This window comes from Melanotaenia boesemani, chromosome 12, assembly GCF_017639745.1.
Source record: "Melanotaenia boesemani isolate fMelBoe1 chromosome 12, fMelBoe1.pri, whole genome shotgun sequence".
In the NCBI taxonomy this organism is placed as follows: domain Eukaryota; kingdom Metazoa; phylum Chordata; class Actinopteri; order Atheriniformes; family Melanotaeniidae; genus Melanotaenia; species Melanotaenia boesemani.
Genome location: NC_055693.1, coordinates 31,921,669 through 31,947,136, shown reverse-complemented (window position 1 = coordinate 31,947,136; position 25,468 = coordinate 31,921,669). Strand labels below are relative to the sequence as shown.

Below are 25,468 nucleotides of genomic sequence, written 5' to 3'. Positions count from 1 at the left end.
GCCCCCTACAATATTTTAATCCACCAGCCCCGTCCACTACGTAGACCGACACTCATAAAATTCACCACATTGATTTACCATGCCAGGATGTACAAAATTGTCTATTGGACCTATAGGCTAATTTCAACAGGAAGTCGGCCATTTTGAAAAAGGTGTCATTTTTAGGGTAATTTTTGCCTGTTTCTTACCATTGCATTTGAACGAACTCCTCCTAAAGATTTTATTGTATTTACCTCAAAATCACTCTGAAGCTTCCAGAGGCATGTGTGATCAAAAGTTATCAAAAACTTTCTCAAAGGAGAAAGGGCATGGAGGGGGTGGGGGGGGGGGCCTCAAACTTTGATATCTCGCCATGACAGACGAAACTGATATAACTTACATATAAAAAAAACTATCTTAACCAAAATGGCCACGTATGATGTCATTTCCATGCTGACCACAACTCCCTGGAAACAGGAAGTACCACATTTTTTACCATTGAAAACCTTAAAAACCTACTCAAACTCACCAATATCATCCTTGATGAACTCATGATTCACAATATAACAAACTACTTACACCATCATGACTAAAATGGCTGCCTGTGAGGTTTCAGTCCCTCGCTATCAAACAGGAAGTGGCTATAACTCTGGACTCGGTTGACCAAAGGACGTGATATTTGGCAGTTATCATTAAAGTCCCAACCTGAACATGTTAGTACATGATCAAACACTATAGCGCCACATACTGGCCATGTTGATATCTGCAGATCTTAAAACCATGCTTTTCTTTGTATTTTTTTCACACAATTTGTCAGAACATGGTCATGAACGCTTCTGATGTCATTATTGGGCCCAGTGATGTACCAGGTGATCCTCAGAGGGAGACAATGACCACTCAAGGCAGAAAACCTGGGGACTGCTGAGCGTACGGCTCTGAGCGAAAACGAGCATTTTGGGGTAGGGAGGTTGCCGGTTGATGGGGCGGTGCAATAGGCCGGAGCGGCACCAGAGGTGCGAGGGCCTTCATCGCTGCTTGCAGCTTTAACTGTGGATTGTTTTTTGTTTTACTTGAGTTAATCCCAGTAGCATATGACTGTATATGTGGACTGAAATGCATTATATGCTGAAATACAAAATTTATTTCTTGCTAAGTTAAAGAATTTGATTTAGGTGGAAATTCTTACTATAATTTTATTACCTTTACCTTAATTTACCTTAGAGCTGTTTGAGAGCATGTGATCACCTGGACTTACCTGTCTCTGGGAACTGGGTTCACTCCACAAGCCTTCAGCAAGAAGCGAACGACTTCTGTGTGTCCTGAAAGCAGCACAGAGGTCAATAGTCCATCATAAACAGCGTGGTTGGATATTTGATATTTGAGGATTGGACTTTTACCTTCAGCTGCTGCCACATGCAGGGCTGTTCTGGAGTCATAGTCCCTCTGCTCCATGTCCATCGATGACAGCGCAAACCTACACACACACAAAACATGTATAACTAACATTGTGTGTACAGTCCTGCTTCCATGCATTCACTGAAGTACTGAAATGTTCCAGAGATGTCCAGCGCGTTTGCATGTGAGAACACAAATGTTTTTAACTTTAGTTTCACCCATACAGGTCTGCGGTTCAATCCACCTGATCTGAGGTCAACTCTGACTCCCTTTTGGATGATGATACACTGATAAACTTGAGTGGATTTTAAAGACAGAAGTTCTCGTCCCTCTGACTCAAACATCTTCTGTTCCTGACACATTTTACTGTGGGAAGCTAGGATAGCAACACTTTACCTCAACACTAAATGTACCTTCTGTTTGATGGCTCCCTACAGACATCCTACTTATCCTGTTGGAAGTACTGTGGTCAGAAACAATATTCAGGTAGGCTGTGGTGGTTAAACTGAAATGGAGACTCATCAGACCAGCAACGTTTCTCCATCTTCTATTGTCCAGTGTTGGTGAGTGTGTGTGAATTGTAGCCTCAGTTTCCTGTTCTTAGCTGACAGGAGGCACCCGGTGTGTCTTCTGCTGCTGTAGCCCATCTGCTTCAAGGCTGGACGTGTTGTGTGTTCAGAGATGATGTTCTGCAGGTTGGAACCAGTGCTGATTTAACTTCCTGTTGCCTTTCCACTATCTTCAGCCAGTCTGTCCATTCTCCTCTGACCTCTGACACCAACAAGACATTCTGGTCCAGACAACTGCTGCTCGCTGGAAATTTTATCTTCTTCAGACCATTCTCTGTAAACCCTGGAGATGGTTGTGTGTGAAAATCCCAGTAATACTCAGACTAAAAACCATGCCACGTTCAAGGTCACTTAAATCATCTTTCTGCTTCATTCTGATGCTCAGTTTGAACTTCAGGAAGTCGCCGTGACCATGTCTACATGACTAGATGCACTCAGTTGCTGCTATGCGATTGGCTGGTTAGATATTTGTGTTAACAAGCAATCAAAAAGGTCAACCTAATAAAGTGGTCCACTTTAAAGAGTTAGACTGGCTTTGTGAGATATTAGAAAGGAATAGGTTTTGAAAATGTTTTCAAAGGAATACCTGTATCCAAGGATACACAACAGATTTTGGTGAGTAAAACGTTTGTACATTTATCAGAAATCTCCAGCTTACACATTTAAGTTGTCCTTCAGGTTCCTCTTATTGCCACTAGAGGTCCCCAAAGTGCTAAACAGCCTCATGCAGATAAGAGCTGCAGGAAGAGTGTCTTTAGCAGACTCCTCACTTCCTCTTTAAGAAAACTACTTTAAAAGTATATGCTATGTGTTATAAATGTACACCTCTGGGTGAGAGAAGTGGAACCAGCCTGAATTAATAATAGATCACTTTTAATGTGTGAGCGTGAACTGTTCACCTCCTGAGGGCAGATACGTCTCCTGTGTAGGCAGCAAACAGCAGGTTGATGACAGATTTGGCCTGTGGACAAAGTCAGAGACAGACAGGACATTTACAGAGGGACATCAGAGCCAGGCTTCTTTCATGCAGCTCAGTGGGAACAGTGGTGGGAATGATGCATAACAGAATTAATGCCACGTGCACAGCAGAGTTCACACTACTAAAATTAGCATTCAAGTCTTCTAATTATTACCTTTAATAAACAATTGGAAAACTAATTTAAAGAATTTTAGGAGTATTAGATGAAGAGAATGTAAAATAATACATTACCCTTTTTATATTTTATTTAGAGCTACAATAAAAAAACAAAATCACAATTTATCTGTTAGACATATTAATTATCTGCCACATAAAATGCTCCTTTCTCTCAAGACCCAGATTCTAAAACCTCACTTACAAAGAACGAAGAAAAATTTAGTTTCCAGTAGGCCTGAATAATTATTACATAATCCCACTATTCCAAAAAAAAATGAGGTAATTATGATCATGTTTTGAAAAAAAAGCCACATTAGTTTCTAATCATGTTTATTTAAACAGCTGCATTAAACTAACAGAACTGTCATGTTTCTGTGTTTCCATGTTATTTCTCACCAATAAGAGGTCAGAGCAGAACCTTCTCAGTGCACAATTAACACCTTTTTATCAGGCAGGTGCTGAATATTTAACATTTGCATATTCATAAATCAGTGGCCTTCATTAAATATTAGTGCAGCTGGAAGCAGACTTTTATAAGGAAATGATTGTGTTCCTCTAACACACACGGAGCAGTTTTGATCCGATCAGAAGTCCAAACAGAACAAAAATATGTCATGGAAACAGGTCAACTGATCCGATGGGAAAGAAATTTCAATCCGTTTAAACTGTTTCACCATTTTATCAGCAGGAAAAAATAAGCATGTCTACACTTATTCCGATCGTTTCTGTGGTGTATGTTCTCTCTGCGCATGCTTGAACCATGCGGTGGTTATGTCACATGAGTTTCAGGCGGCAGCAAAACAGAACAGGATTGTGGCGAATACATCGTTTTTGTTAGAAACTGAAAGAGTTAAGGATTACTGAGCATTTTGACCGTTAAAAGGTTTAAAATAATAAAAAAAAACCTTCTTCTTCTGAAGTAATAGGCACTGAGCATGTCAAAAGCGTTACGATTGTATTAAATCTGTCCATCATGTGAAGACACAACTGATGAGATCACTTTATCCAGCGTCCATGCATGTCAGCTAGAATCTCTGATCAGACTGATTTCAATCGTATAGATTAAATATTTGTCCATATAAATGTAGCTGTTCATGTTCACTGCTGTGATAACTGCAGACATGAGAAATTATTAATCTGGATCACCAAGTGGAAATATTTGCAACAAGTTTAAAAAGCTCGGTAGAAAGATAAGTTGGTGTTTTGGGATGCAGTATGTGGCGCTTGATGTGGTAGTAGGGGGTCAGTCCTGGTTTACTGTCTGTGCTGGTGGTAGACTGGATCCTTGTGTGGCTAGCCCCGCGTTGTGCTGCTGAGGTCTGTTGAAATGATCTGTGTCTTTCCTCTAGACAAAAAATTCAGAAATATCTCCCTTTCTCTAAATTCTTATATCTTTCTATACAAAGTCAGACTTGTTTCAGGATATATTTTTTCCACATTTCCATGTTGTAGCTACTTTTAAATCAGCTAGCAGCCTTGCTAGTCTGTTTAAATGAAACTGGATCATGTAGCGCTAGCTTAGTCAGCACCAAGTAACGTGGATACTAAGGTTATCTTTGAGCATCTTTATAGTTTATTTTTGGCTCCAATGTGAAATCTAGATTAACTGAGTTGATGTGTCATCCCTAAATACACTCATTGAAAACTAAATACGTAAAACATGGTTCTCCCACATTATCTTTAGGATACACTGCTAAACTTTTGCAGATATTCTCCGTGAGTCTCCTCCTACTGATGGCTAATCAAGCATCCATCTTACATCCTACCTGTACTGTGGGATCTCTCTAGCCAGTAAAAAACTGTTATCTTGATTTTCTTTGCTGAGTCAGCCACAGTGCATGCTTAAGATGGCAGGTGTGTTTATATTCGCTTGCTAGTGTGTGTCGTGGTATTTAAAGCAAATCTCAGCTGCAATGTCACTCAGCGTCCCGGTTGAAAAGTTGTATAGCGCAGTTTCTCAGCCTCTTTGAGGAGTTTTAAAGTCGGAAAATTACATAATGCATCTTTAAATTGAATCGAGTGCTGTCATAGAACTAATTTAGCACTGCTACATAACTTCATGCAAACATCAGGTAAATAGTTTAATTCCCAGAGCCACCCTGACCACCCAACTAGCTCCGCCCCTGGTTGCAGAGCACTGGTGAGGCATGGTTTGATCCACCAATCAGCCACATTAACAGGTGAAGAGATTAACTCTGCTCACGTTCATACAGTCACTGCTCTGCTGGAAAAAGCGAAGCCTTGCTTTCACATGGATGCTACTTTCACATAACTCCGGAGCATTTGTGCACACCAGTGTTTGCATAGACCACCATAGAACCTAAGTGGACCCTACAAAGACCACTTAGGAAGAACTCACATAACTCAAAAAATCAGGTGTTGGACTCTTTGTCATGTTGGATGTCTATCCCGGAACTCCTCAGAAAAAAAGTAGGTCTTTATTTTGTTTAAAAGCTGGTGTATATCTGAATTTAACCATCTAACATGCACTTGGACAGCAAACTTAAAACATGCTCATGCAGAAATAAACACTGAAAAGCATGAAAGTTTAGAACGAGCTAACTCATCATCTGCAGCGAGTAACAGTCCTGCAGACTGACCCAGCTGAGACAAAATGCCACAATAAACACAAGAAAATATGTCTCTGGAGTAAGTTAGCCATTTAAAGCTTTATTTTGCTGATGTCCAGCTGTTTAGCTGCCTGCATATGATGCAGAGCGCACGTCTGATACCCATCAGCGATGGGTCAAACAAGGCAAACAAGGTAGTAATTCTTTTTAAATTATTTTTTAAACTTGGGCGCATCTGAAAGCTGCAGGTTTAACCAGACAAAGTTATTCTTTTAAAAATAATACAAGAACTATGAAAAAAATAAAATATGATTTTAGAGAGAAACAAAAGCAAAACCTCCTTTTAGTCAGTGTGTTGATGATGAGGTTTGACTTCCTTAGCTTGAGTCTAAATCTGATCACACGATCTAATTTTTTGTTATTGATCCGGCAGCACTGCAGTAAAGCCAGACATGATTCTCTACTAGAAACCACTGCATGGACTCAGGAAGACTTCCAGAAACCACTGTCTGAACACAGTTCACCTTAAACTCCACAAATGCAGGTTAAAGCTCCATCATGCAGAGAAGAATCAGCACCGTCTTCTCTGGACCAAACCTCATTTAAATGGTCTGAGGCAAAGTGGAAACCTGTTCTGTGGTCAGAGGGATGAAACTGTTGTCCTGCAGACTAAAGAGGAGAGGGAGCATCCAGCTTGTTATCAGTGGACAGGTGAAAAGCTGCATCTCTGATGGGATGGGGCTGCATTAGTGCCTATGGCGTGGGCAGCTTCCACATCTGTGAAGCTCCATCAATGCTAAAAAGTACATGGAGGTTTTAGAGCAACATCTGCTCCCATCCAGACAACGTCTCTTTCAGGGAAGACCTTGCGGATTTCAGCAAGACGATGCTGAACCACATCCTGCATCCATCACAGCAGCATGGCTTCACAGGAGAAGAGTCCAGCTGCTGAACTGGCCTGCCTGCAGTTCAGACCTTTCACCAATACACAACATCTGGAGCATCAGATGGCACCTAATCTAGACTTCTCTGCAGTCTGTTGGGTTTCTTTATTTTATTCCACTTCAGACTGTGTGAATCCACAATATCATATTCCCAAAACATCTTTTTAATTCCAGGTTTTAAACACTGAAGGTGAATATGTTCACTGTAGCAGGCAATTAGCTTAGCATAGCATAATGGCTAGAAACAAGAAATTTTAAAGCACTTATGGTAAAATATTAAACTAGAAGTTTTATTGTTTAACACTAATGCCTGTGTTTCTATGAGTAATGAGGGCATGACTGAGATAATCTGCGATGGAATTCATCTCAAAGTAAAACATGGATATTAAAGAACGATTGTGGTCACAGACAGATGACACATGATGGATAAGTGCTTTATTTTATTTTACACAAGGGACACCAAGGCAACAAAAAACACCACCTTTACTGTAATGTCTGCATGTCTATCACAGCCAAATAAGTGACGTATTCGCTCAGAAGTGTGAAGTGAAACAAGTTTATGTCTGAGGATCCATCACATCTTCAGGCAGACAGGACAGTTCATGACTTTATGAATACGTTTTACAAAAATAATAAACATAAAAACAATGACGGGCATGAACTTGGAATTGTACGGTTTCATCTACTGCACATCTTTTTAATATATAAATGAAGTGTTTCAGGTTTCCAGGTAACCCTGTCTTAATTTTAACGTTTGGTTTTCAACAATGAAACCTTTTTCCACTCTGAATCTTTGGTCAGAAAGTGCAGATAAAGTACATATAAATAAATAATCTCTTACATCTGAATCTTACAATTCCAAGATCACCAAACTGTGATGGTCATGATCTCTTAAACTTTTAAGAAATTTTCCAATCATTACAAAGGACAAAAATGCATGTTCAGGACACAAATCAACAAAAGAAAGACATGACAGAAAAATCAAAGGAAACATTTAAAGGTGGGATTAAAAAGACATTTATCCTTACAAAGCTAAGCATGCAAGATGGAATGTGAGAATTAAATAAAAATAACATGAACCAAAAATACCTGATGATTTTCCTGGAAAATTCTGGTAAAAGAAGTTGATCATTTGAGATGATAAAGGCTGATTGGTTGAAAAGAGGTTCAGTCATTATTGATCTGATGTTCTGGAGGAGGTAATTTAATTCTAAATAATAAGGAAATTAGCTTCTTCTCTAGTGTGGATTATCCATTATGGGAGGATATATCACATCACACAGCTGAACTAAATGGGATTCATGTAAATAAACTGGAGGACAGTGACATCTTTAATTTCTGTGACTTCTTTACTTTTTTTTTACATGACCAACCTTGATAATAATTAACTCAAGAAATAATGGGCAGAAATTTTATTTTATTTTTTTTTAATCTGAAGTTTTTATTTGGACCTTTAACATATAAAAAAAAGCAAAAATAATTTGCACATGTGTTTCCTAATGTGATACTGTTGTAGTGCAAAGTGTATCCACCAGGGGGCAGAAGAGTATCATGTATACAACAGGGTTTAGAGCAAAGTTTTTCCCATAGAGTGATGCAACAGGTCTCAGAGTGTATGTTTAAAAAATGAATCTGTTTAACTTCATATCTTATTAAATTAATATGAATTAGTTAATAAAAACTCCATGAAACACTGTAATAAGAAATTAACTTCTTCATGAATTTTGCTTGAATATTGTTGGAAGTCTTGAACTAATTTATAGGACAGATAACGGTCTTTCTCCTGCCATTAGTGCAAAAGAAATGAATATGATGTCTTTTTTTTTACTATTTGACTGTTAAAAGTCTGAGATATGTGAAACATGAGAAGCTGAGTTTGAAGGGAAACTGCTGAACTCAATAAAGGACATTAAACTGGCTTTGTCCTTGGATAACATTTAGTTAATTTGTGAACTGTTTGGTTAATAAATTGTGCAAAAAAGAAGACAAATCATTAACATATTTGGCATAGCTTTACTTTCCTTTAACTGTCTAAAACTACTCATCAATGTTTTGGACCTTGAATTATAATTTCTGTTGAATGTGGTGACGTTGGAGGCAGCTGATGGGAACACTGGATGTCGGTCCTGAACTCTGTCCAAGAAAAATCCTGACTTACACACTTGTTTTTGTTTACTAATGGCTTATTTCCAAGAAAATATGCTAGAATTTCTTAACAATAATGTCTGAAACCTCATCATTAACTAGTTAATAGGTCATCTTCCAGGTATAGTTATTTTCAGTAGTTCCAGATGAAGAAATAAAACCACTGAAAAACATATGTACTTTTGAACAAAAAGCAACAAGATCCATGTTTTTAAAAACACTTAAGTCCACCCAACGAAACTACTTCCATTCATTCCAACGTTCCCAGTTATCAGTAAATGAGGCTTTAGAATATTTTGCATCTTCACACAATAATGAGCAACAACCTAATAACAGAAAGACAACATGTCTAAGAGTCTAAAGTAATAGAAAATAAGACTTTTGACAGAAGAATTTCCAGGTTCCAGCAGCTACAAGTTTCAACAATGACTAGGGCGAGAACAGATAAAACTCCCAGTTCCTCCCAGTTTTGTCACAGTAAAGCGATAATTAAGGCATCCGCTGACATTCATGTGCAGGAATCTTTGCTTCCTGGAGGAGAATACTGTCACACACTTCGAAGATCATCACTTGTGTCCAGACCAGTTGTCCTGACATAAAACCCTCACTAAACACTGAGAACAGATTTAATACCACTAAAAATGTGTTGAGTTAAAACATGCTTCACAGACATGTGTGGACCAGTGGGCATCAATCTCTGTTTGATAACATCACATTCTTCTGTGACGGCATGCTTCCCAGAATCACAGACTGGGATCACTGGAAACTTTCCGAGCCTCTAACTTTGCCTCAGTTAACTCAATTCTCAGTCAGTGGTCCTGTCCTGCTTGAATTTGGTAGCATTTCTAAAGAACAAAAAATACATTTTCAGTGACAAATAAAGTTTTAACGGTATTTTAAAACCTTAAAAAACACAAGAAAGCTTCAAGCTTCATCTCTTGCTCTGATTTTCTGAACATCTAATGGTCTTTCAGGATCGAGTAAGACTAAGATTGAGACGCCTGGTGTAGGCTGACCTCTGGACTGAGAGCTGACGTTTGAACACAAGTGTATTTTTGTGCGCTGTGTAAACATGCAGCGAAGGTTTTGGAACATGGCCGACATCGACCTGCTCACAGCCCAGGAGCTAAGTTATCAGAACCAGCCAGAACCAAGTGGGAGGATGAAGGAGCTCAGCTGGAAGGTTGCAGCCATGAACACACACCATCACCCCCACCTGCGTCACACTGAGTATGCTCAGTAAACAAGGCCAAACAGACAAAACACACACAGGTCTGAGATCTGTTACAGCCGACAGGTGAATGAGGACGATGGTGTCCAGAGGGAAAATGGGCTGGTTTTAACCATTTCTTTCTCATCCCAAACACGACGCCAAGAAAGGACTGATGCTGTTTCAGAAATTATTCAACACATCAGCAGCGCGGTTTCTAAGAATAAATCTCCTGCATGCAGTGAGCAACGTGAAGCAGAGAAAATGTTGCACTAGAGTTGACAAAGCTCAGACAGATGTTCTGGTTCTGAGCTGCAGTTTCTCATCAAGGTCTGGTAAACCCTGAAGAATGGAGGGTTAAACTTTTAGAAAATGAGAAATTAAGACTGGTCGCAGATAAGACTCTCCAAAAATAACATGAAGATGATCATGTGTGTTTCAACCATGCAGGATGTTTTTATGTGCAAATAAAAGTCTGTACTGAGGCGCAGACATTTTTCTATTTTCTCAGTTTGTTGATTTTTCCTTCTTAAAACTGAATCTAAAAGACTAAAAAAAAAGATAGCACATTGTATTGATGGGGGAGACATAAAGCTGAACCTGTACACTGTACATCAGATCATGGACATGCTGAAGCAACAGAACCCTGATCCATCCACGCAGTAGGATTCAGAAGCGGTAAATAATCCACTACATAATTAATATATAAATACTCGTGGGTGAAGAATGATGGTGGTGGTGTTGGAAGAGAGATGAGGCGAGGTGAGGGGGTCTCTGTTCCTAAGTTTCACTCGCTGACTTTGTCCATCCTATAGACTACAGTGGTGGAGCAGTCCTGGTTTGACTCAGTGGGAGACACTTTTTTCCACAGAGGAGCTTTCAGAGCTAGCTCCTGTTGGAGGCTCTCGTAATCCATGGGTCCGAAGTTGTGCTGCTGTTTTAATTGACACGAATAACAAATTAGTCTCTCTCCATCCAGCTGTGATTTATTGCAACATGTTTTGAAAAGCCTAAAGCATTTTATTTAGTTACTCATTGATATTATTCACTGGACAGTATCGTAGATGCTGAAAAATACACCAACTCCAAAAACACTGAGACCCTGTGAAAAATGTAAATAAAACCAGAATACAATGATCTGTAAATCTCATCAACCCATATTTTATTCCCAGTAGGACATAAACAACATATCAAATGTTGAAATTAGGACATTTTACCATTTCATGGAGAGCATGAGCTCACTTTGAATCTGATGGCACCAACATGTCTGTAAAAACTTGGAACAGGAACAACAAATGGCTGGAAAAGTAACTGGTACAAATCAAAAACAACTGGAGGACATTTGACAGCTAATTAGGTTAATTTACAGCAGGTCAGTAACATGACTGGATATAAAAGAGAAACAGAGTCTCAAACGGACAGATAGGCAAAGGTTCACCAATCTGAAAAAAACTTCATCTAAAAATTGTGGAACAATTTGACAAAAAAAAAAGTTCCTCAATGTAAAATTGTGAAGATTTTAAGATCCCACTATCTACAGTCTATAAAATAGGCTCAGAAGACTTCCAGAAATCGTTGTCTGTAAACACAGTTCACCCTGAAATCCACAAATGCAGGTTAAAGCTGCATCATGCAAAAAAGGAGCCAGATGTGAACAGGACTGTAGAGCAGCTAGAATCCTGCATCAGACCAGAATGGGACAACATTCCTCTCCTAAAACTCCAGCAACTGGTCTCCTCACTTCCCAGATGTTTACAGACAGATGTTAAAAGAAGAGGGGATGCTACACGATGTTAAACATTACCCTGGAACTACTTTTTACACTGTGTTAAACATCACTCTGGAACTACTTTTTACACCATGCTAAACATCACCCTGGAACTACTTTTTACACCATGCCAAACATCACTCTGGAACTACTTTTTACACCATGCTGAACATCACTCTGGAACTATTTTTTCACCATGCCGAACATCACCCTGGAACTACTTTTACACCATGCTAAACATCACTCTGGAACTACTTCTTACACCGTGCCAAACATCACCCTGGAACTACTTTTTACACCGTGCCGAACATCACCCTGGAACTACTTTTTACACCGTGCCGAACATCACCCTGGAACTACTTTTTACACCGTGCCGAACATCACCCTGGAACTACTTTTTACACCATGCCGAACTACTTTTTACACCGTGCCGAACATCACCCTGGAACTATTTTTTTTACATCGTGCCGAACATCACCCTGGAACTACTTTTTACACCGTGCCAAACATCACCCTGGAACTACTTTTTACACCTTGCCGAACATCACCCTGGAACTACTTTTTACACCATGCTGGAACTACTTTTTACACCATGCCGAACATCACTCTAGAACTACTTTTTACACCATGCTGAACATCACTCTGGAACTACTTTTTACACCGTGCCGAACATTACCCTGGAACTACTTTTTACACCGTGCTGAACAACACTCTGGAACTACTTTTTACACCGTGCTGAACATCACCCCGGAACTACTTTTTACACCGTGCTGAACATCAGCCTGGAACTACTTTTTACACCGTGCTGAACAACACTCTGGAACTACTTTTTACACCATGCTGAACAACACTCTGGAACTACTTTTTACACCATGCTGAACAACACTCTGGAACTACTTTTTACACCGTGCTGAACAACACTCTGGAACTACTTTTTACACCATGCTGAACATCACCCCGGAACTACTTTTTACACCGTGCTGAACATCACCCTGCAACTACTTTTTACACCGTGCCGAACATTACCCTGGAACTACTTTTTACACCGTGCTGAACATCACTCTGGAACTACTTTTTACACCGTGCTGAACATCACCCTGGAACTACTTTTTACACCGTGCTGAACATCACTCTGGAACTACTTTTTACACCGTGCCGAACATCACCCTGGAACTACTTTTTACACCGTGCCGAACATCACCCTGGAACTACTTTTTACACCATGCCGAACTACTTTTTACACCGTGCCGAACATCACCCTGGAACTATTTTTTTTACATCGTGCCGAACATCACCCTGGAACTACTTTTTACACCGTGCCAAACATCACCCTGGAACTACTTTTTACACCTTGCCGAACATCACCCTGGAACTACTTTTTACACCATGCTGGAACTACTTTTTACACCATGCCGAACATCACTCTAAAACTACTTTTTACACCATGCTGAACATCACTCTGGAACTACTTTTTACACCGTGCCGAACATTACCCTGGAACTACTTTTTACACCGTGCTGAACATCACCCCGGAACTACTTTTTACACCGTGCTGAACATCACCCTGGAACTACTTTTTACACCGTGCTGAACATCACCCTGGAACTACTTTTTACACCGTGCTGAACAACACTCTGGAACTACTTTTTACACCATGCTGAACAACACTCTGGAACTACTTTTTACACCATGCTGAACAACACTCTGGAACTACTTTTTACACCGTGCTGAACAACACTCTGGAACTACTTTTTACACCATGCTGAACATCACCCCGGAACTACTTTTTACACCGTGCTGAACATCACCCTGCAACTACTTTTTACACCGTGCCGAACATTACCCTGGAACTACTTTTTACACCGTGCTGAACATCACTCTGGAACTACTTTTTACACCGTGCTGAACATCACCCTGGAACTACTTTTTACACCGTGCTGAACATCACCCTGGAACTACTTTTTACACCGTGCTGAACAACACTCTGGAACTACTTTTTACACCATGCTGAACAACACTCTGGAACTACTTTTTACACCATGCTGAACAACACCCTGGAACTACTTTTTACACCGTGCTGAACAACACTCTGGAACTACTTTTTACACCATGCTGAACATCACCCCGGAACTACTTTTTACACCGTGCTGAACATCACCCTGCAACTACTTTTTACACCGTGCCGAACATTACCCTGGAACTACTTTTTACACCGTGCTGAACATCACTCTGGAACTACTTTTTACACCGTGCTGAACATCACCCTGGAACTACTTTTTACACCGTGCTGAACATCACTCTGGAACTACTTTTTACACCGTGCTGAACATCACCCTGGAACTACTTTTAGACGTGTTGTTGCCACCAGATTCCCAATCAGCTCATATTTTCCATGAAATGGTAAAATTTCTCAGTTTCATCATCTGATATGTTGTTTATGTTCTACTAGAAATTAAATACGGTTTGATTTGCAAAGCACTGTATTCTGTTTTCATTTACATTTTACACATTTACACTTTTCTAGAATTGGGATTGTATAAAAGAAGAAAAGTGTACGGGCTATGAATTTACCTCTCTTCTCCTGCAGCTACAAAAAGATCAGAAAACTTGAACATTTTTCCTACATCCTAAAAGAAATGTTCAGTAGGAAACGTAGAACGCAGCACACCAACTTTTCTCTTCATCTTTTCTTATGTTTTAAGCTTTTGGCGTCAACAATAATGATCCCAACATGTCAGCCTACAGCTGCAGAGAAGGTGTGTTGTTTGGTATTTTTCCTTACCCGCTGGTCTCCTCCCTCTCTGCGAGGATCATGCTTCTTGGCAAAATGCCTCAGGTTGTCGTAGTTGTGGAAGTTAAAAAGCTCCACCAAGTCCTGAGACGAAAGAGAAAAGTAATCTGATTACAAATGCAGCTTAAGCCGATTCTTGTTTACAAAGACCTGTACACAGAACACTTCCTGGTAATGATTTACCAAGCATCCCTTACTTATTAAACAGGTTGAGCCACCAGCGTGTTAAACTATTTCCACTCTATCGGTTTTTTCCCATTCATGTGGCGCAAACAATGATTTCACTTGAAGCTAAATAAATAAAATGAATAATTATTCTTGGTAAACAATGATGCTTCACTGCTTAATTGAAGGTTAATTTTTAACTTTGGTAAACATGATGAAGAAGAGATGTTTAAAGCTGGATTTACGAACCGTGCAGAACTGGATTCCTCTGACGGAGTTGCCCAGCTTGTCCAGTGGAGGCGACCAGCACATGATGCCCATCACGTTGGGTACAACCAACAGGATACCCCCCGCTACGCCAGACTTGGCCGGCAGTCCGACCTACAACAGGGACAGAGGACCGGTTAAACATCAGCTGTGCAGAAGCAGCACGATGATGACGATGAAGGAAGGAAATCATCATCACAGCTTCACCTTCTCACATTAACACAATGTGATGGAAAATCCTCAGAGGAATTTGTCTCAGCTTTCTACCAAATTAAAACAATACCTGTCATTTACAAACCCACGTTCAAAAAGGTTGGGATGCTGTGTAAAATGTAAATAAAAACAGAGAACGGTGATTTGCAAATCTCATCAACCCATATTACCATTTCATGGAAATATTCGTTTTCAGTTTAATGGCAGCAACCATTTCCATTGTGTAGCTTTAAGCGCCTGAGGGCCCCAAAATCACCAGCATCCAGTTTTGACCTTCAGCCTTGTCCCATGCACACAGAGATTCCTCCTGATTCTCAGAATCTTTTGATGACATTCTTCACTGTAGAGCTGACCATCATCTCTGCATTTTATCTGTACAACAACCCATAATCATAGTTGTAAATAGTCTGTGTGTATAGACATTTTGTTATTTGAGTGGTTTCTGGGCTTCCCCTTGTATTTATTGTGTATATTATTCTTGGAAAACAGCTGCTTCAGGATACCTGACAAGAAAATATTGCACCAGTGAGGTGAAACACAGATGTTCTCGTTGCTGAGCAACAATCAATCAGCAGTTGTCAAGTTTCCATCAGGATTGAAGCCTGAAACCACCGTTATGAAGCTATGTTTTACTTTCATTTTGTTGTTGTTTTGTTTCTTCTGTCTGGATCAGACTGGATTCTACTTTCTGTTTTGTTTTAATGTGAGTCTTACTCTAACGTCCTGCTAATTGCTGAGACAGGCTCCAGCTTCCCTGTGACCCTGAGTTGGACTAAGCAGTACAGAAAATGAATGGATGTGAGTTTTACTTACATGGAAAGCAAACTGTCCTGAGAAGTCGTACATGCCACAGGAGTGCATGAGACTCAGGGTGTTTCTCACCGCCTCCGGGCTCATTACGCGCTCACCCGTGATTGGGCAGATGCCGCCATTCGCCAGCGTTGCCGCCATGACGCTGCCGCTCTCACAGGTCACCTCTAAGGAGCATAGCTGCAGACGAACGTGAAAGGACAATTTATTTAATATCTCCAGAATGTCTAGCAGCACGTACAGGCACATGCAGTAAAAATAACTAAACATCTACTGCGTAACAAGAGCTGGGAACAAAATATTAGCATATAAGTATCAAACAGGGCCGAATGTGGGATAATCTGAGGAGGACTTTAGCTTTTTTACAGCCCTCTAACAGCAGATACTCTGAAGAGAAAATTTGTAACACAGAAATGTGGACATGTTGGAAAAAAAGAGGAAGGTGGCTAGAACTGGTAGAGAGGAGGTCGGCAACATTATTAATGACACTCATTAATAATGCACACATATAGAAAAACATATGGCAGTAAGACTCACTTGAAAATACAAGTCCAGTATGGATGTCATGTCTGTTCCCTCTGGGAAACACTGCAGACAAACAGCAAGATGGACATTTAGCAATTAGTTTACCAAGGTGTGTATAACTTAATCAACCAGCCTCACTGAGACTGAGATCTCTTTCTAAAGACCTGAAAACATGAACACAGTCAACACACACACATCTCCAGTCAAACAACCACGACAGGAAAAAAACATCAGATAATGAAGCTCCAAAGAACTGGAATGTCTCTCCTAGTCTACTTAAAGGCAGTTTGAAATGCATATTATAAATGCAAATATTAGCAAAGACATAAATTAACTTAAATGTTTTAATAACAGAACTGAAGATTTAAAGTAAAGATCTGATGAGAGGATTGTCAGAGTTAAACATTTACAGCGCTACGATAAAGAAGTGATTCTTGGAAAGCATCCAAGATAACTGAAGGCAAGTCAGGGGTCAGTTTAGTGTTTTTATGTATAATGTAAACAGAAATGGGCCAATAATGCAGCACTGTTGCTTAACAGAGTTACTTTTTCCTTCATCACACAGTAGGGACTCAACCTACAACGTAGGAGACAAAAAACATTGATTGTTTTCAGCTGTTCAATCAAGTAACTTGAGGAAGAAGTCAAATGTCAATCACTGAAACGGATGTTACTGTAATAAAACGAAACTGCTGCACTTATAAACAAGGAACACTCTGTCACCACATATTTACTGTTAAACAGACTCATTTATTTAGTTCCAGGTTAGGCCTTGTCCTCATTTACAGATATTGTCTTTAATAACTAACCGCTTTGGCCTCTGTTGTGCAGACACAAACTTTTGGAAACAATGACGCAAACATCCTTTCCTGATTTGTCACACCCCTATCACATGTCAATCACAGCGAATGGACCAGGCCTCCGCCTCATGCATAGAAAAAGGTCAGTGGTTCATGTGGCAGAGCGGCTGTCCACGATGCACCAATCTGTGCTACGTGCTGAGCAAGACACTGAGCTCCTCTTCTCCTCTGAAATGGCCTTTGGTGTGTGTCTGTGTTTGATAAAAGAAAAAGTCCTCCACAGTTAGAGTAATAAGTGCTGTGTGAATAGTTAAAGGAAGCAAGCAGAGGTTAAGAGGTGCTTTATGACATTTAACCTTTGGTGTTACAAAAACTTCAGTGAACAGAGAAAAATGTGTTATGCATGCTTTTTCCTGTTTCACATTTTAGGCCAGGGAAACAATGACAGAGACAAAAGAAAACAAAGTCAGCAATGCTGCAGGACTAATGCAGAGTCACACCTTTTTTTCTTTCAGGTAGTAGCCGATGGCAAAGTTCCTGTCTCCGGACTCGCGTTCCGACTGGAATCTGTCACACAAAGAGCAGGACACAGGCAAGAAAGTTGGCATGAGATGTATGACTTTATGTAAGTGTGTGTGATGGAATTCCAGTGGCCCACCCCTCGTACAGTACAACCAGAGGGCTCTGTGCATCATGTGATTATAGTGAAATATGACCCCCACCCCCCGGCCAGCCCTTTTCCCGGAATACACTGTTTGCATCGATGCTGCCATAAATCTTGCAAGAGACCTCTACGATGCAAACATCAGCGCCAGACCAGGTTAAAAATTTGCTTTTGCCCTATTTGCAGACTCACCTTATCTGACAGTTTGCCAAAAACATTCTCTCTCTTCATAGAAACATATAAGTGACCACACACACACACAAACACATTATATATATATATATATATATATATATATATATATATATATATATATATATATATATATTTATATATATGTGTGTGTGTGTGTGTGTGTGTGTGTATAAGAGAACAGCAGCGTAGAGGTTACAGTGGATTTTAACGTTAATTCTGACATCATACAAATGAATATCCCTAACTTTTTGTTAGTAGTGTTTATACATGTATATGTTATGTTCAACTAGTAAAAGAAGAAAATGTGAACGTTGAAAGATAAACATGTGATTTTGAGGCACTTACGTGGCATTGCTGAAACCCACATACTCATTTCCTGCCATCTTTTTCAGAAAATTCATGACCTGGAAAGAAAGAGAAAAAAACAAAACTTCTTGTATTAACAGACGTTAAAAACAGACGATGGCCTAATTCTTTAAAACCTAAACCTAAAATGTAAATAAAAATGGCATGTCATCTCATGAGGGGAAGCAAAAAGCTGGAAAAGTCACTCAGCTGGAGGAGAAATTCACAAATAAATAAGTTAGTTGGCAACAGGTCAGCATCATGACTGAACATAACTGGAGCATTTCAGAGAGTCTCAGATGTCAAGATGAACGGAGGTTCACCAATCTTAGACAAATCTGACTAATCTGGGGAATCTCTGTGTGCTGGGGAAAAGGCTGAACGTCAAAACTGGGTGCTTGATATTTTCATGACCTCGGGCTGTTATGCTACATAAAATAAACTGTTGCTGCCATCAAATTTAAAATGAGCTAATATAATAAATGGCTAAATGTCTCAGTATTAACATCTGATGTATTGTTTATGTTCCAGTGGGAATAAAATTGACATTTTACACAGTCCCATCCTTTTGCTGTGTGGGTTGTAATACTCACATAGTCAAATTTCTCGGCATTGCTTGCATTTTGCTGTGGATAGAAGAAAACAAGAGGCGGTCAGTAGCGTTCCTTCACTGGGAAACATCACAGAGGACAAGCACAGCATCATAAAAAGTTAACCTTAAATGGTTCATGTAACTGCTGACCAATTAAAGCTACCGAATTCTAAAATGCAAATACATTTTACTACTAAATAAAAAAAAAACATTTGACCTTTGCCAAGAGTAAGATAAGTGGATGTAATCTATTAACACCATAGGTTTGTGATTAGGTTATAAAGATAGAAGTCTTTCTGAAGTTAAAAAGGTAGTGTTTATTATCGAGTCAAAGAAAAAACATGCCACACCTCACTATAGCGACAGGATGTTGAGCTTGAGTATGAATTGCAAGCTTAGCAGAAAAGGTACGGAAATTTGTATTAGATTATTTCATCTCTCTCTCTCTCTCTCTCTCTCTCTCTATCTATCTATATATATTTATATATATATATTTTTCCATTTATTTATTTATTTTTTTTATTTTAGATGTGTCTGACTTTTCCATTCTTTTTAAAATTTCATGCAAAGATTATGTAAATGAAAAGGCGGCCATGTGGCACCAGGGTGAATTTGTCTGAAGGTCGGTCTGGATCAGCCTTGAGGTCCGCCATCAAATGATGATATTCACCAGGCTGTTTCCTCGTTTGTAAAATAGGATGAACCCAGGGTTGTCCTTTTGTTTTCTACAATAGAGTCGACAGCAAGATTTCAGTCAACTCGATCAAAACTTACTTGTCTGTCATGGACTGCTTTCAAAATGTCTAAATTCTCTCCAATGTCATAACAAATCAATTTATTTATTTATTCTTTTTTTGGAGACAAGTGGTCTAGGAGCGCTATGCTGCCGCCGTCACTGCTGTTTGTCGCCTCCCGTGTATCGAGCTCATAATAAAACCAGCTGGTGCTGGTTGGAAAGCCTAATTAGTCACCTTTACAATCAGGAGTAACTTTGTAAGGCCGCCACTTCTTAGGATGAGCAACACAGCAAGACATGTGGGTAGCGCCTCAAAATTGTGACAAAATCTCCTGCTATATTCTCTTGTTGGTATTTACTCTATTTTGTGAGTGGTACCCACATGTAGGCTTGTTACAATACTAAAATTTCAAACTGATAATAAAAATGGTCCTTAATACTCAACACCATTTTCTAAATCAAAGTCAGAACCCCACAAAAACAACACAATCCAAACAATACAATAAAAATATATTAATAAATATAAGATATAAACATTGTAAAATAGATCATTTTAAAAAACGTTTGCTCACTGTAGTGCAATAATTACAAAACTAGGAAAACTTTAACTTCACATAAGTGTCCTTTTTTAACAATACTTGAGAAGAGATCAAGTAAACGACATAAACAAACTAGTTAATTATCTAGTTTTTTAACTAAAATAAAAAATGAAAAAGATTTAAAACGTTAACTCTAAATGTTTTTTCTAGATTAAAATGCTTGAATATCTGACAGTAAGCCAGGGTGGGATCAGTCAGTGGCAGCTTTGTGGGATTTTTGAGGCTGGTCATGGAGCAGAAGTGAACATCTCTTGCTCTGACTGAAGCTTGGAGCTGGGACTGCTGCTAGGCGAGGACCTAGCCTCTCATGAGTGCTTTTTGATGGGGGCGGGGCCTGGGGCAGCACCCGCTGCTCATTGAGAAGAATAAACGATACTGATTTCACCTTAGTCCCTAAAAGTCTCCAATAACAGCAGAAAGTCGCTGGCCACTTGGACAGAGTCGCTAGAGAGGTATGAAAACTCTCTAATTGTTGCCACAAAGCTGGCACCACTGTAAACATTGGGTCCACAAGGGGGCAGGACTGCCCGCTGCAGTGCCTGCTGAATATTGGTAGAGGCGGCTGGTTCTTTCCGTGAACCAGCAGACACCAAATTGGCTTTAAAGCATCGATACCTAATCATGCTAATTATTATCTAACTAGATACTAAATTTTTGTATTGATTAGTATCTGGTCTTTTTTTTTAAAACACTACCCACATGTTTAAATGTGTTTCTCATTCCACAGAAGTACAATCCTTGCACCGTATACCTCGCTGTAAAGGTGATTAATCAGGCTTTCCAATCACGTAAAACAGAACCAGCTGGTATTAATAAAGGTAAGAAATAATCAACCAAAGACAAACTTCCATACTTTTTGAGCTAAGTTTATAAACTAACATGTATAATTTAAAAGAAAACGTGACAGTCCTGACTGTATGTTGGGTGCAGATATGTTGGGATAGTTTGCATGAGCTACAATAATGCACATGCAGATATCTGTGTTTGAAAATGTAAATCTACTATATGAGAGAAGGTGTAAAGTGATAAAACAGAGGGAAAAGAGGAGGGAAAGAAGTTTGTAGTTTGTAGCTCAGAAGATATTTATCAGATCACAAACTGACTGATGCTGCCTAGTCCCACAAAGAAAACAGCAAAAGTAAATAAAAGATGCACACATGCACATTTAAAAAAACATCTGTTTTTCTTACACATTCAGAATAACTCAACTATTTCAATCTTGAATGGGGATTTAATGAAGCATGTCTTGATTAATCATTGGCCATTTTAAGCTGTTTATTAAACTGTACAGAGAAAACAATAAGATGCACTGATGAAGGTGTTAAAGAGTCACTAAATGGTATTTTTTCTACAGAACTGATAGCAGGAAAAAATAGACAGAGAGAAGGGAGGAGGGATCAGGGTTTGGGAGAGAAGGGGGAGAATAGATATGAAAAAGGAAGAAAAAAATTACCAACGTCATTTGACCTGCAGCAGCAGTCATTATTTCCCACAGTTCCTAAGTCTGGAAAATATGCAACATACAAAAAACAACAGCATGTAGCCTTCAAGCACCATGTCACAACAGTTTGGGGCATCCTGCCACCCCATAGTGTTTCCCCACGAGGTTAAAAAGTCCAACTGAGCAGTCTGACTTACGGCTTCACATTGTGTTTCAGTTAAACAACAATTTAAAAAACAAAACAAAAAAAAACACACATTAAAACTGATGATAATGGTGAGCTGCTGCAGACAAAAACACTTAGTAGGTAATTAAGGTTGTGACTGATCATTTCTAATGACTCTGCATCATTTAATCATTTAATTCAAATGAAGCATAACCTGTTTCACTCAACTCTGCAGACCTGCTACAAGGCTGTACATTATTTTAGGAGGATCTCCACCTGGGGTTCAGATTTAATAGAATTTTTTAATCACTTTTTCATTCATCTTTTAAACCCTAAGGAATCTGTCCAGCTCTCTGGCAGCTGAACACTCCACTGTGTCGACTCGGTAAGTCGGCTGTTGTTGTCATGAGCGAATGGCATGCAGTGGTTTTATCAGAGGGTTTTCACTCTTCCTGTTGCAGTTGAAAACACTGCTGATAAGAGGGTGAACCACAACATTCCCAATGGAGGCTGTAAAACCAAAACTGTGAGCTAAAACATGCTCAGAAGCTACAATGGGTGAGGGAAGCTGTAGAGGTGGTTAATCACTATGATGCTGCATTTAAAATGACATGATTCATCCATTTTTGCTTCAACCTTTAACAGCTTCAGAGGACTGACATGAAACTGATTTTAAACAATTGTTTTTCTTTGAGAGAAAGCAAAATTCCCTTTTTAAAATTTTTAAATGAAGCCAGACTTGTTACCAATAAGTATTTATTGATGGTTTTCTTTTTCAGTAGAGCATAGTTTTCTTTTCTGATTCGTGTTTGATCGCTTTGGGTAAAAAATGCTAACACGATAACATGCTGAACTGCAGTGCGTGTAGAAAATTTGAGATAAATTGATTTGAGAAAGCAACATTTAAAAAAAAAAACTGTCACTAAATGATAGAAAAGTTATCTATATCAGGGGCAGATTTAAACATTTTGGGGTCCAGGGCAAACCCAGTGATGAGCCCCCCTCCCCTCTTATTTTTCCGCAGTTTTTAGTCCTTATTTGTTTAAATTATATTTGTAGCTTATTCTTTTTGACACAGCCAGACACAAACATCTGGTTTTTCTGAAAAGAAACTAAAGAATAACCCTTTAATACCCTGATCTATCGTTTGATTGAGCTAATTTTTTAGTGACTATAATGAATCGTATTAAAATTTGTGGAAATAAACCTGCTCATACCATCTCTACCACTTGGTTTGGATATGCAATGCCAAAAGTACTCCCATTACTGGTTTCTTGATTCTTCTTCATATTGTCCAAAGGAAAAGAAAAGAATCTGCTTCATTCTTAGTGGGACGATTAAACGGTTGTGGTCTGATGGATGTTTCACAATTGAAGTTAATCTTGTAAAAATGTATTTTCAGCAATTTGTCACAAGAATAAGTCCTTGGTTAATTTGGTTAATAAATCCTTAGCTTTTTGACACTCAAGATGTTGACTTTTTGCTTTTATTTTTATATTTTAAGTTGTCTAATCTATTAGATTTTTTAAAAAAATGTTTGGATTAATTTTATTGCTGTGCTTTTTATCTGTACATCACTTTGGTCCACTGTGGTTGTTTTAAAGTGCTTCATAAATAAAATTGGACTGTATTGGAAAGCAGCTCAAATATAACACATTTTTATTTTAGTAAAAGTTGAAAATACTATTTTCTTGCAGTAATATGTAAGACTAAGAGATTATATAAGGGCCCCTTATAGCTTGGGCCCCATAGTGATTGCTGACCACTGCCTGATGGTAAAGTCTGGCCTTGATGGTCTACATCACATGCACTGTCTTTGTTGTGTTACGCATAATCTAAACTCCTATTGAGATAAATGCAAGATGGTTTCTTTTAACTCAACTTGTTCAGAGAAATGCTGAACGACTGCTGTGTCAAAATGGTTATGTTTTTAAGCTGAAACCATCTATACATGAGCATACATGAACTTGTCTGAAATGGTGTTAAATGTACAAGGTGACAATGAATTAGGGGCACAGGTGGAAATTAATTTAAGAAGAAGCAAATGGGATTTAAATTCACACGACTTCACTCTAAAATTAAGCTGCTCAATTAATCTGCCTGTTAGATTTGAGATCTTGTAACTTGATAACTGGTATCAAACAACTGTCAGTTTTCCATCTAAGCCTCAGCATTGATGGAGGATAGATGGTTTCTCTATGAAAATCTTCCTTCTCTAGAGCAATATCTTAATAATTTGGTGGTATAATGCAAAGAATAAAACACTACTTGAGTCCTTTAGTTCACTTCAGTGACTAATTTGTTAGGATAAAATTAGCTTAAAACAAAGGTCCTATCCAGAGAAAGCTAATAAACGTCATACAATTCAATAAAGCAAGAAGTTCAGTGGCCACGGTTACAAGACGTTTTTATTTCAGAATTAATTATTCATAATTAAAGCATTCGGAATTTAAGTATTCTCCTTCGCATTTACATTTAGATAATTCTGAATTGAGGTTTACATGGAAAAGACGTTTAATAGCCTTTATGTAATTCCGCTTTAGATTGGGATTTGGGAAGGGTTCTTATGGACAGGGGGCGGACGTGACGTATTTATGTCTACCGGAAGTAAACAACCTCCAGCTCCTGTTTCTTTTCGTTTAGTCTACAACATGGAAGACCACATCAAAACAACCATTTTCACTTTGATTGTGATTCTAGTTTTGAAGCAGCAGCTCGATACCAGCATACTGCTTTACTTCGGTCAGCTGAGGAGGAGAAGGGACGTAGAGTACCGACAGGACAAGAACGACCAGATTTCATTTAAAGCGGAATGAACGTTAACATGATCGAGGAATTATTCCAATTGGATTTAAAATCAGAATAAACCAGCCACTTACTTCGGATTTAAGTTTAATTCGGAATGGTCATTGTCAATCAGAATTAGGTGTTTACAAGGTCATTTTTAAGAGAATTTAATTTTTATTCTAAATTAAAGGGGAATTAAGCGTGGCCATTTATTTAAAAAAAAATACAAGGAAAAAAAAAAAACAAGAAACAAAAAAAACAAAACGACTGATACTGCGATAAAAACAGAGCTAGCTCCATCTCACACACATTCATCCTCTCAGTCCAGCTGATGACTTACTGCAGGCACCAATCGAGCAAAGAGAGTCTAAAGAATTTAAAATTTAACCTCAAGACTTATAAATATGTCTTAAGTGTTAAAGACTCATCAATAAAGCTGGTATAGAAGCCAGGTTTGATTTCATCTTTGTTATGGGTGAAAACATGAGGTTCAGCTGTTTTGATTTGTTGATAACAGGTGATTCATGTCAGTCTGGAGAAATCCAATAAGGCCACATGGTACTCTGGTGTCCCTTATGTTCGGACTGCCTTGTTAACAGGCTGCTGCTGGACGGGGCACATTAGCTTTATGTTCAAGTTATTTTCAGCTGGTGTAAT

General features: G+C 38.9%; 1 protein-coding gene across 6 annotated transcripts in view; it reads right to left on the bottom strand.

The window, feature by feature from the left end:
- Window positions 1–25,468, bottom strand: part of glsb (glutaminase b) — a 43,391-nt gene that overhangs the window by 3,333 nt on the left and 14,590 nt on the right. For 4 of the 6 annotated variants that reach the window (XM_042001410.1, XM_042001411.1, XM_042001413.1 and 1 more), the window contains 10 exons: window positions 19,084–19,116; window positions 18,491–18,549; window positions 17,787–17,853; window positions 16,499–16,549; window positions 15,965–16,141; window positions 14,921–15,052; window positions 14,498–14,590; window positions 2,843–2,904; window positions 1,377–1,453; window positions 1,235–1,298 (listed from right to left, as the gene is read on the bottom strand). In XM_042001410.1, the coding sequence (XP_041857344.1) occupies window positions 1,235–1,298; window positions 1,377–1,453; window positions 2,843–2,904; window positions 14,498–14,590; window positions 14,921–15,052; window positions 15,965–16,141; window positions 16,499–16,549; window positions 17,787–17,853; window positions 18,491–18,549; window positions 19,084–19,116 (815 nt within the window). Of the gene's footprint in view, window positions 1–1,234; window positions 1,299–1,376; window positions 1,454–2,842; window positions 2,905–7,012; window positions 10,882–14,497; window positions 14,591–14,920; window positions 15,053–15,964; window positions 16,142–16,498; window positions 16,550–17,786; window positions 17,854–18,490; window positions 18,550–19,083; window positions 19,117–21,870; window positions 21,901–25,468 lie in introns of those variants that run through there. The other 2 variants (XM_042001415.1, XM_042001412.1) reach the window with 2 other exon arrangements.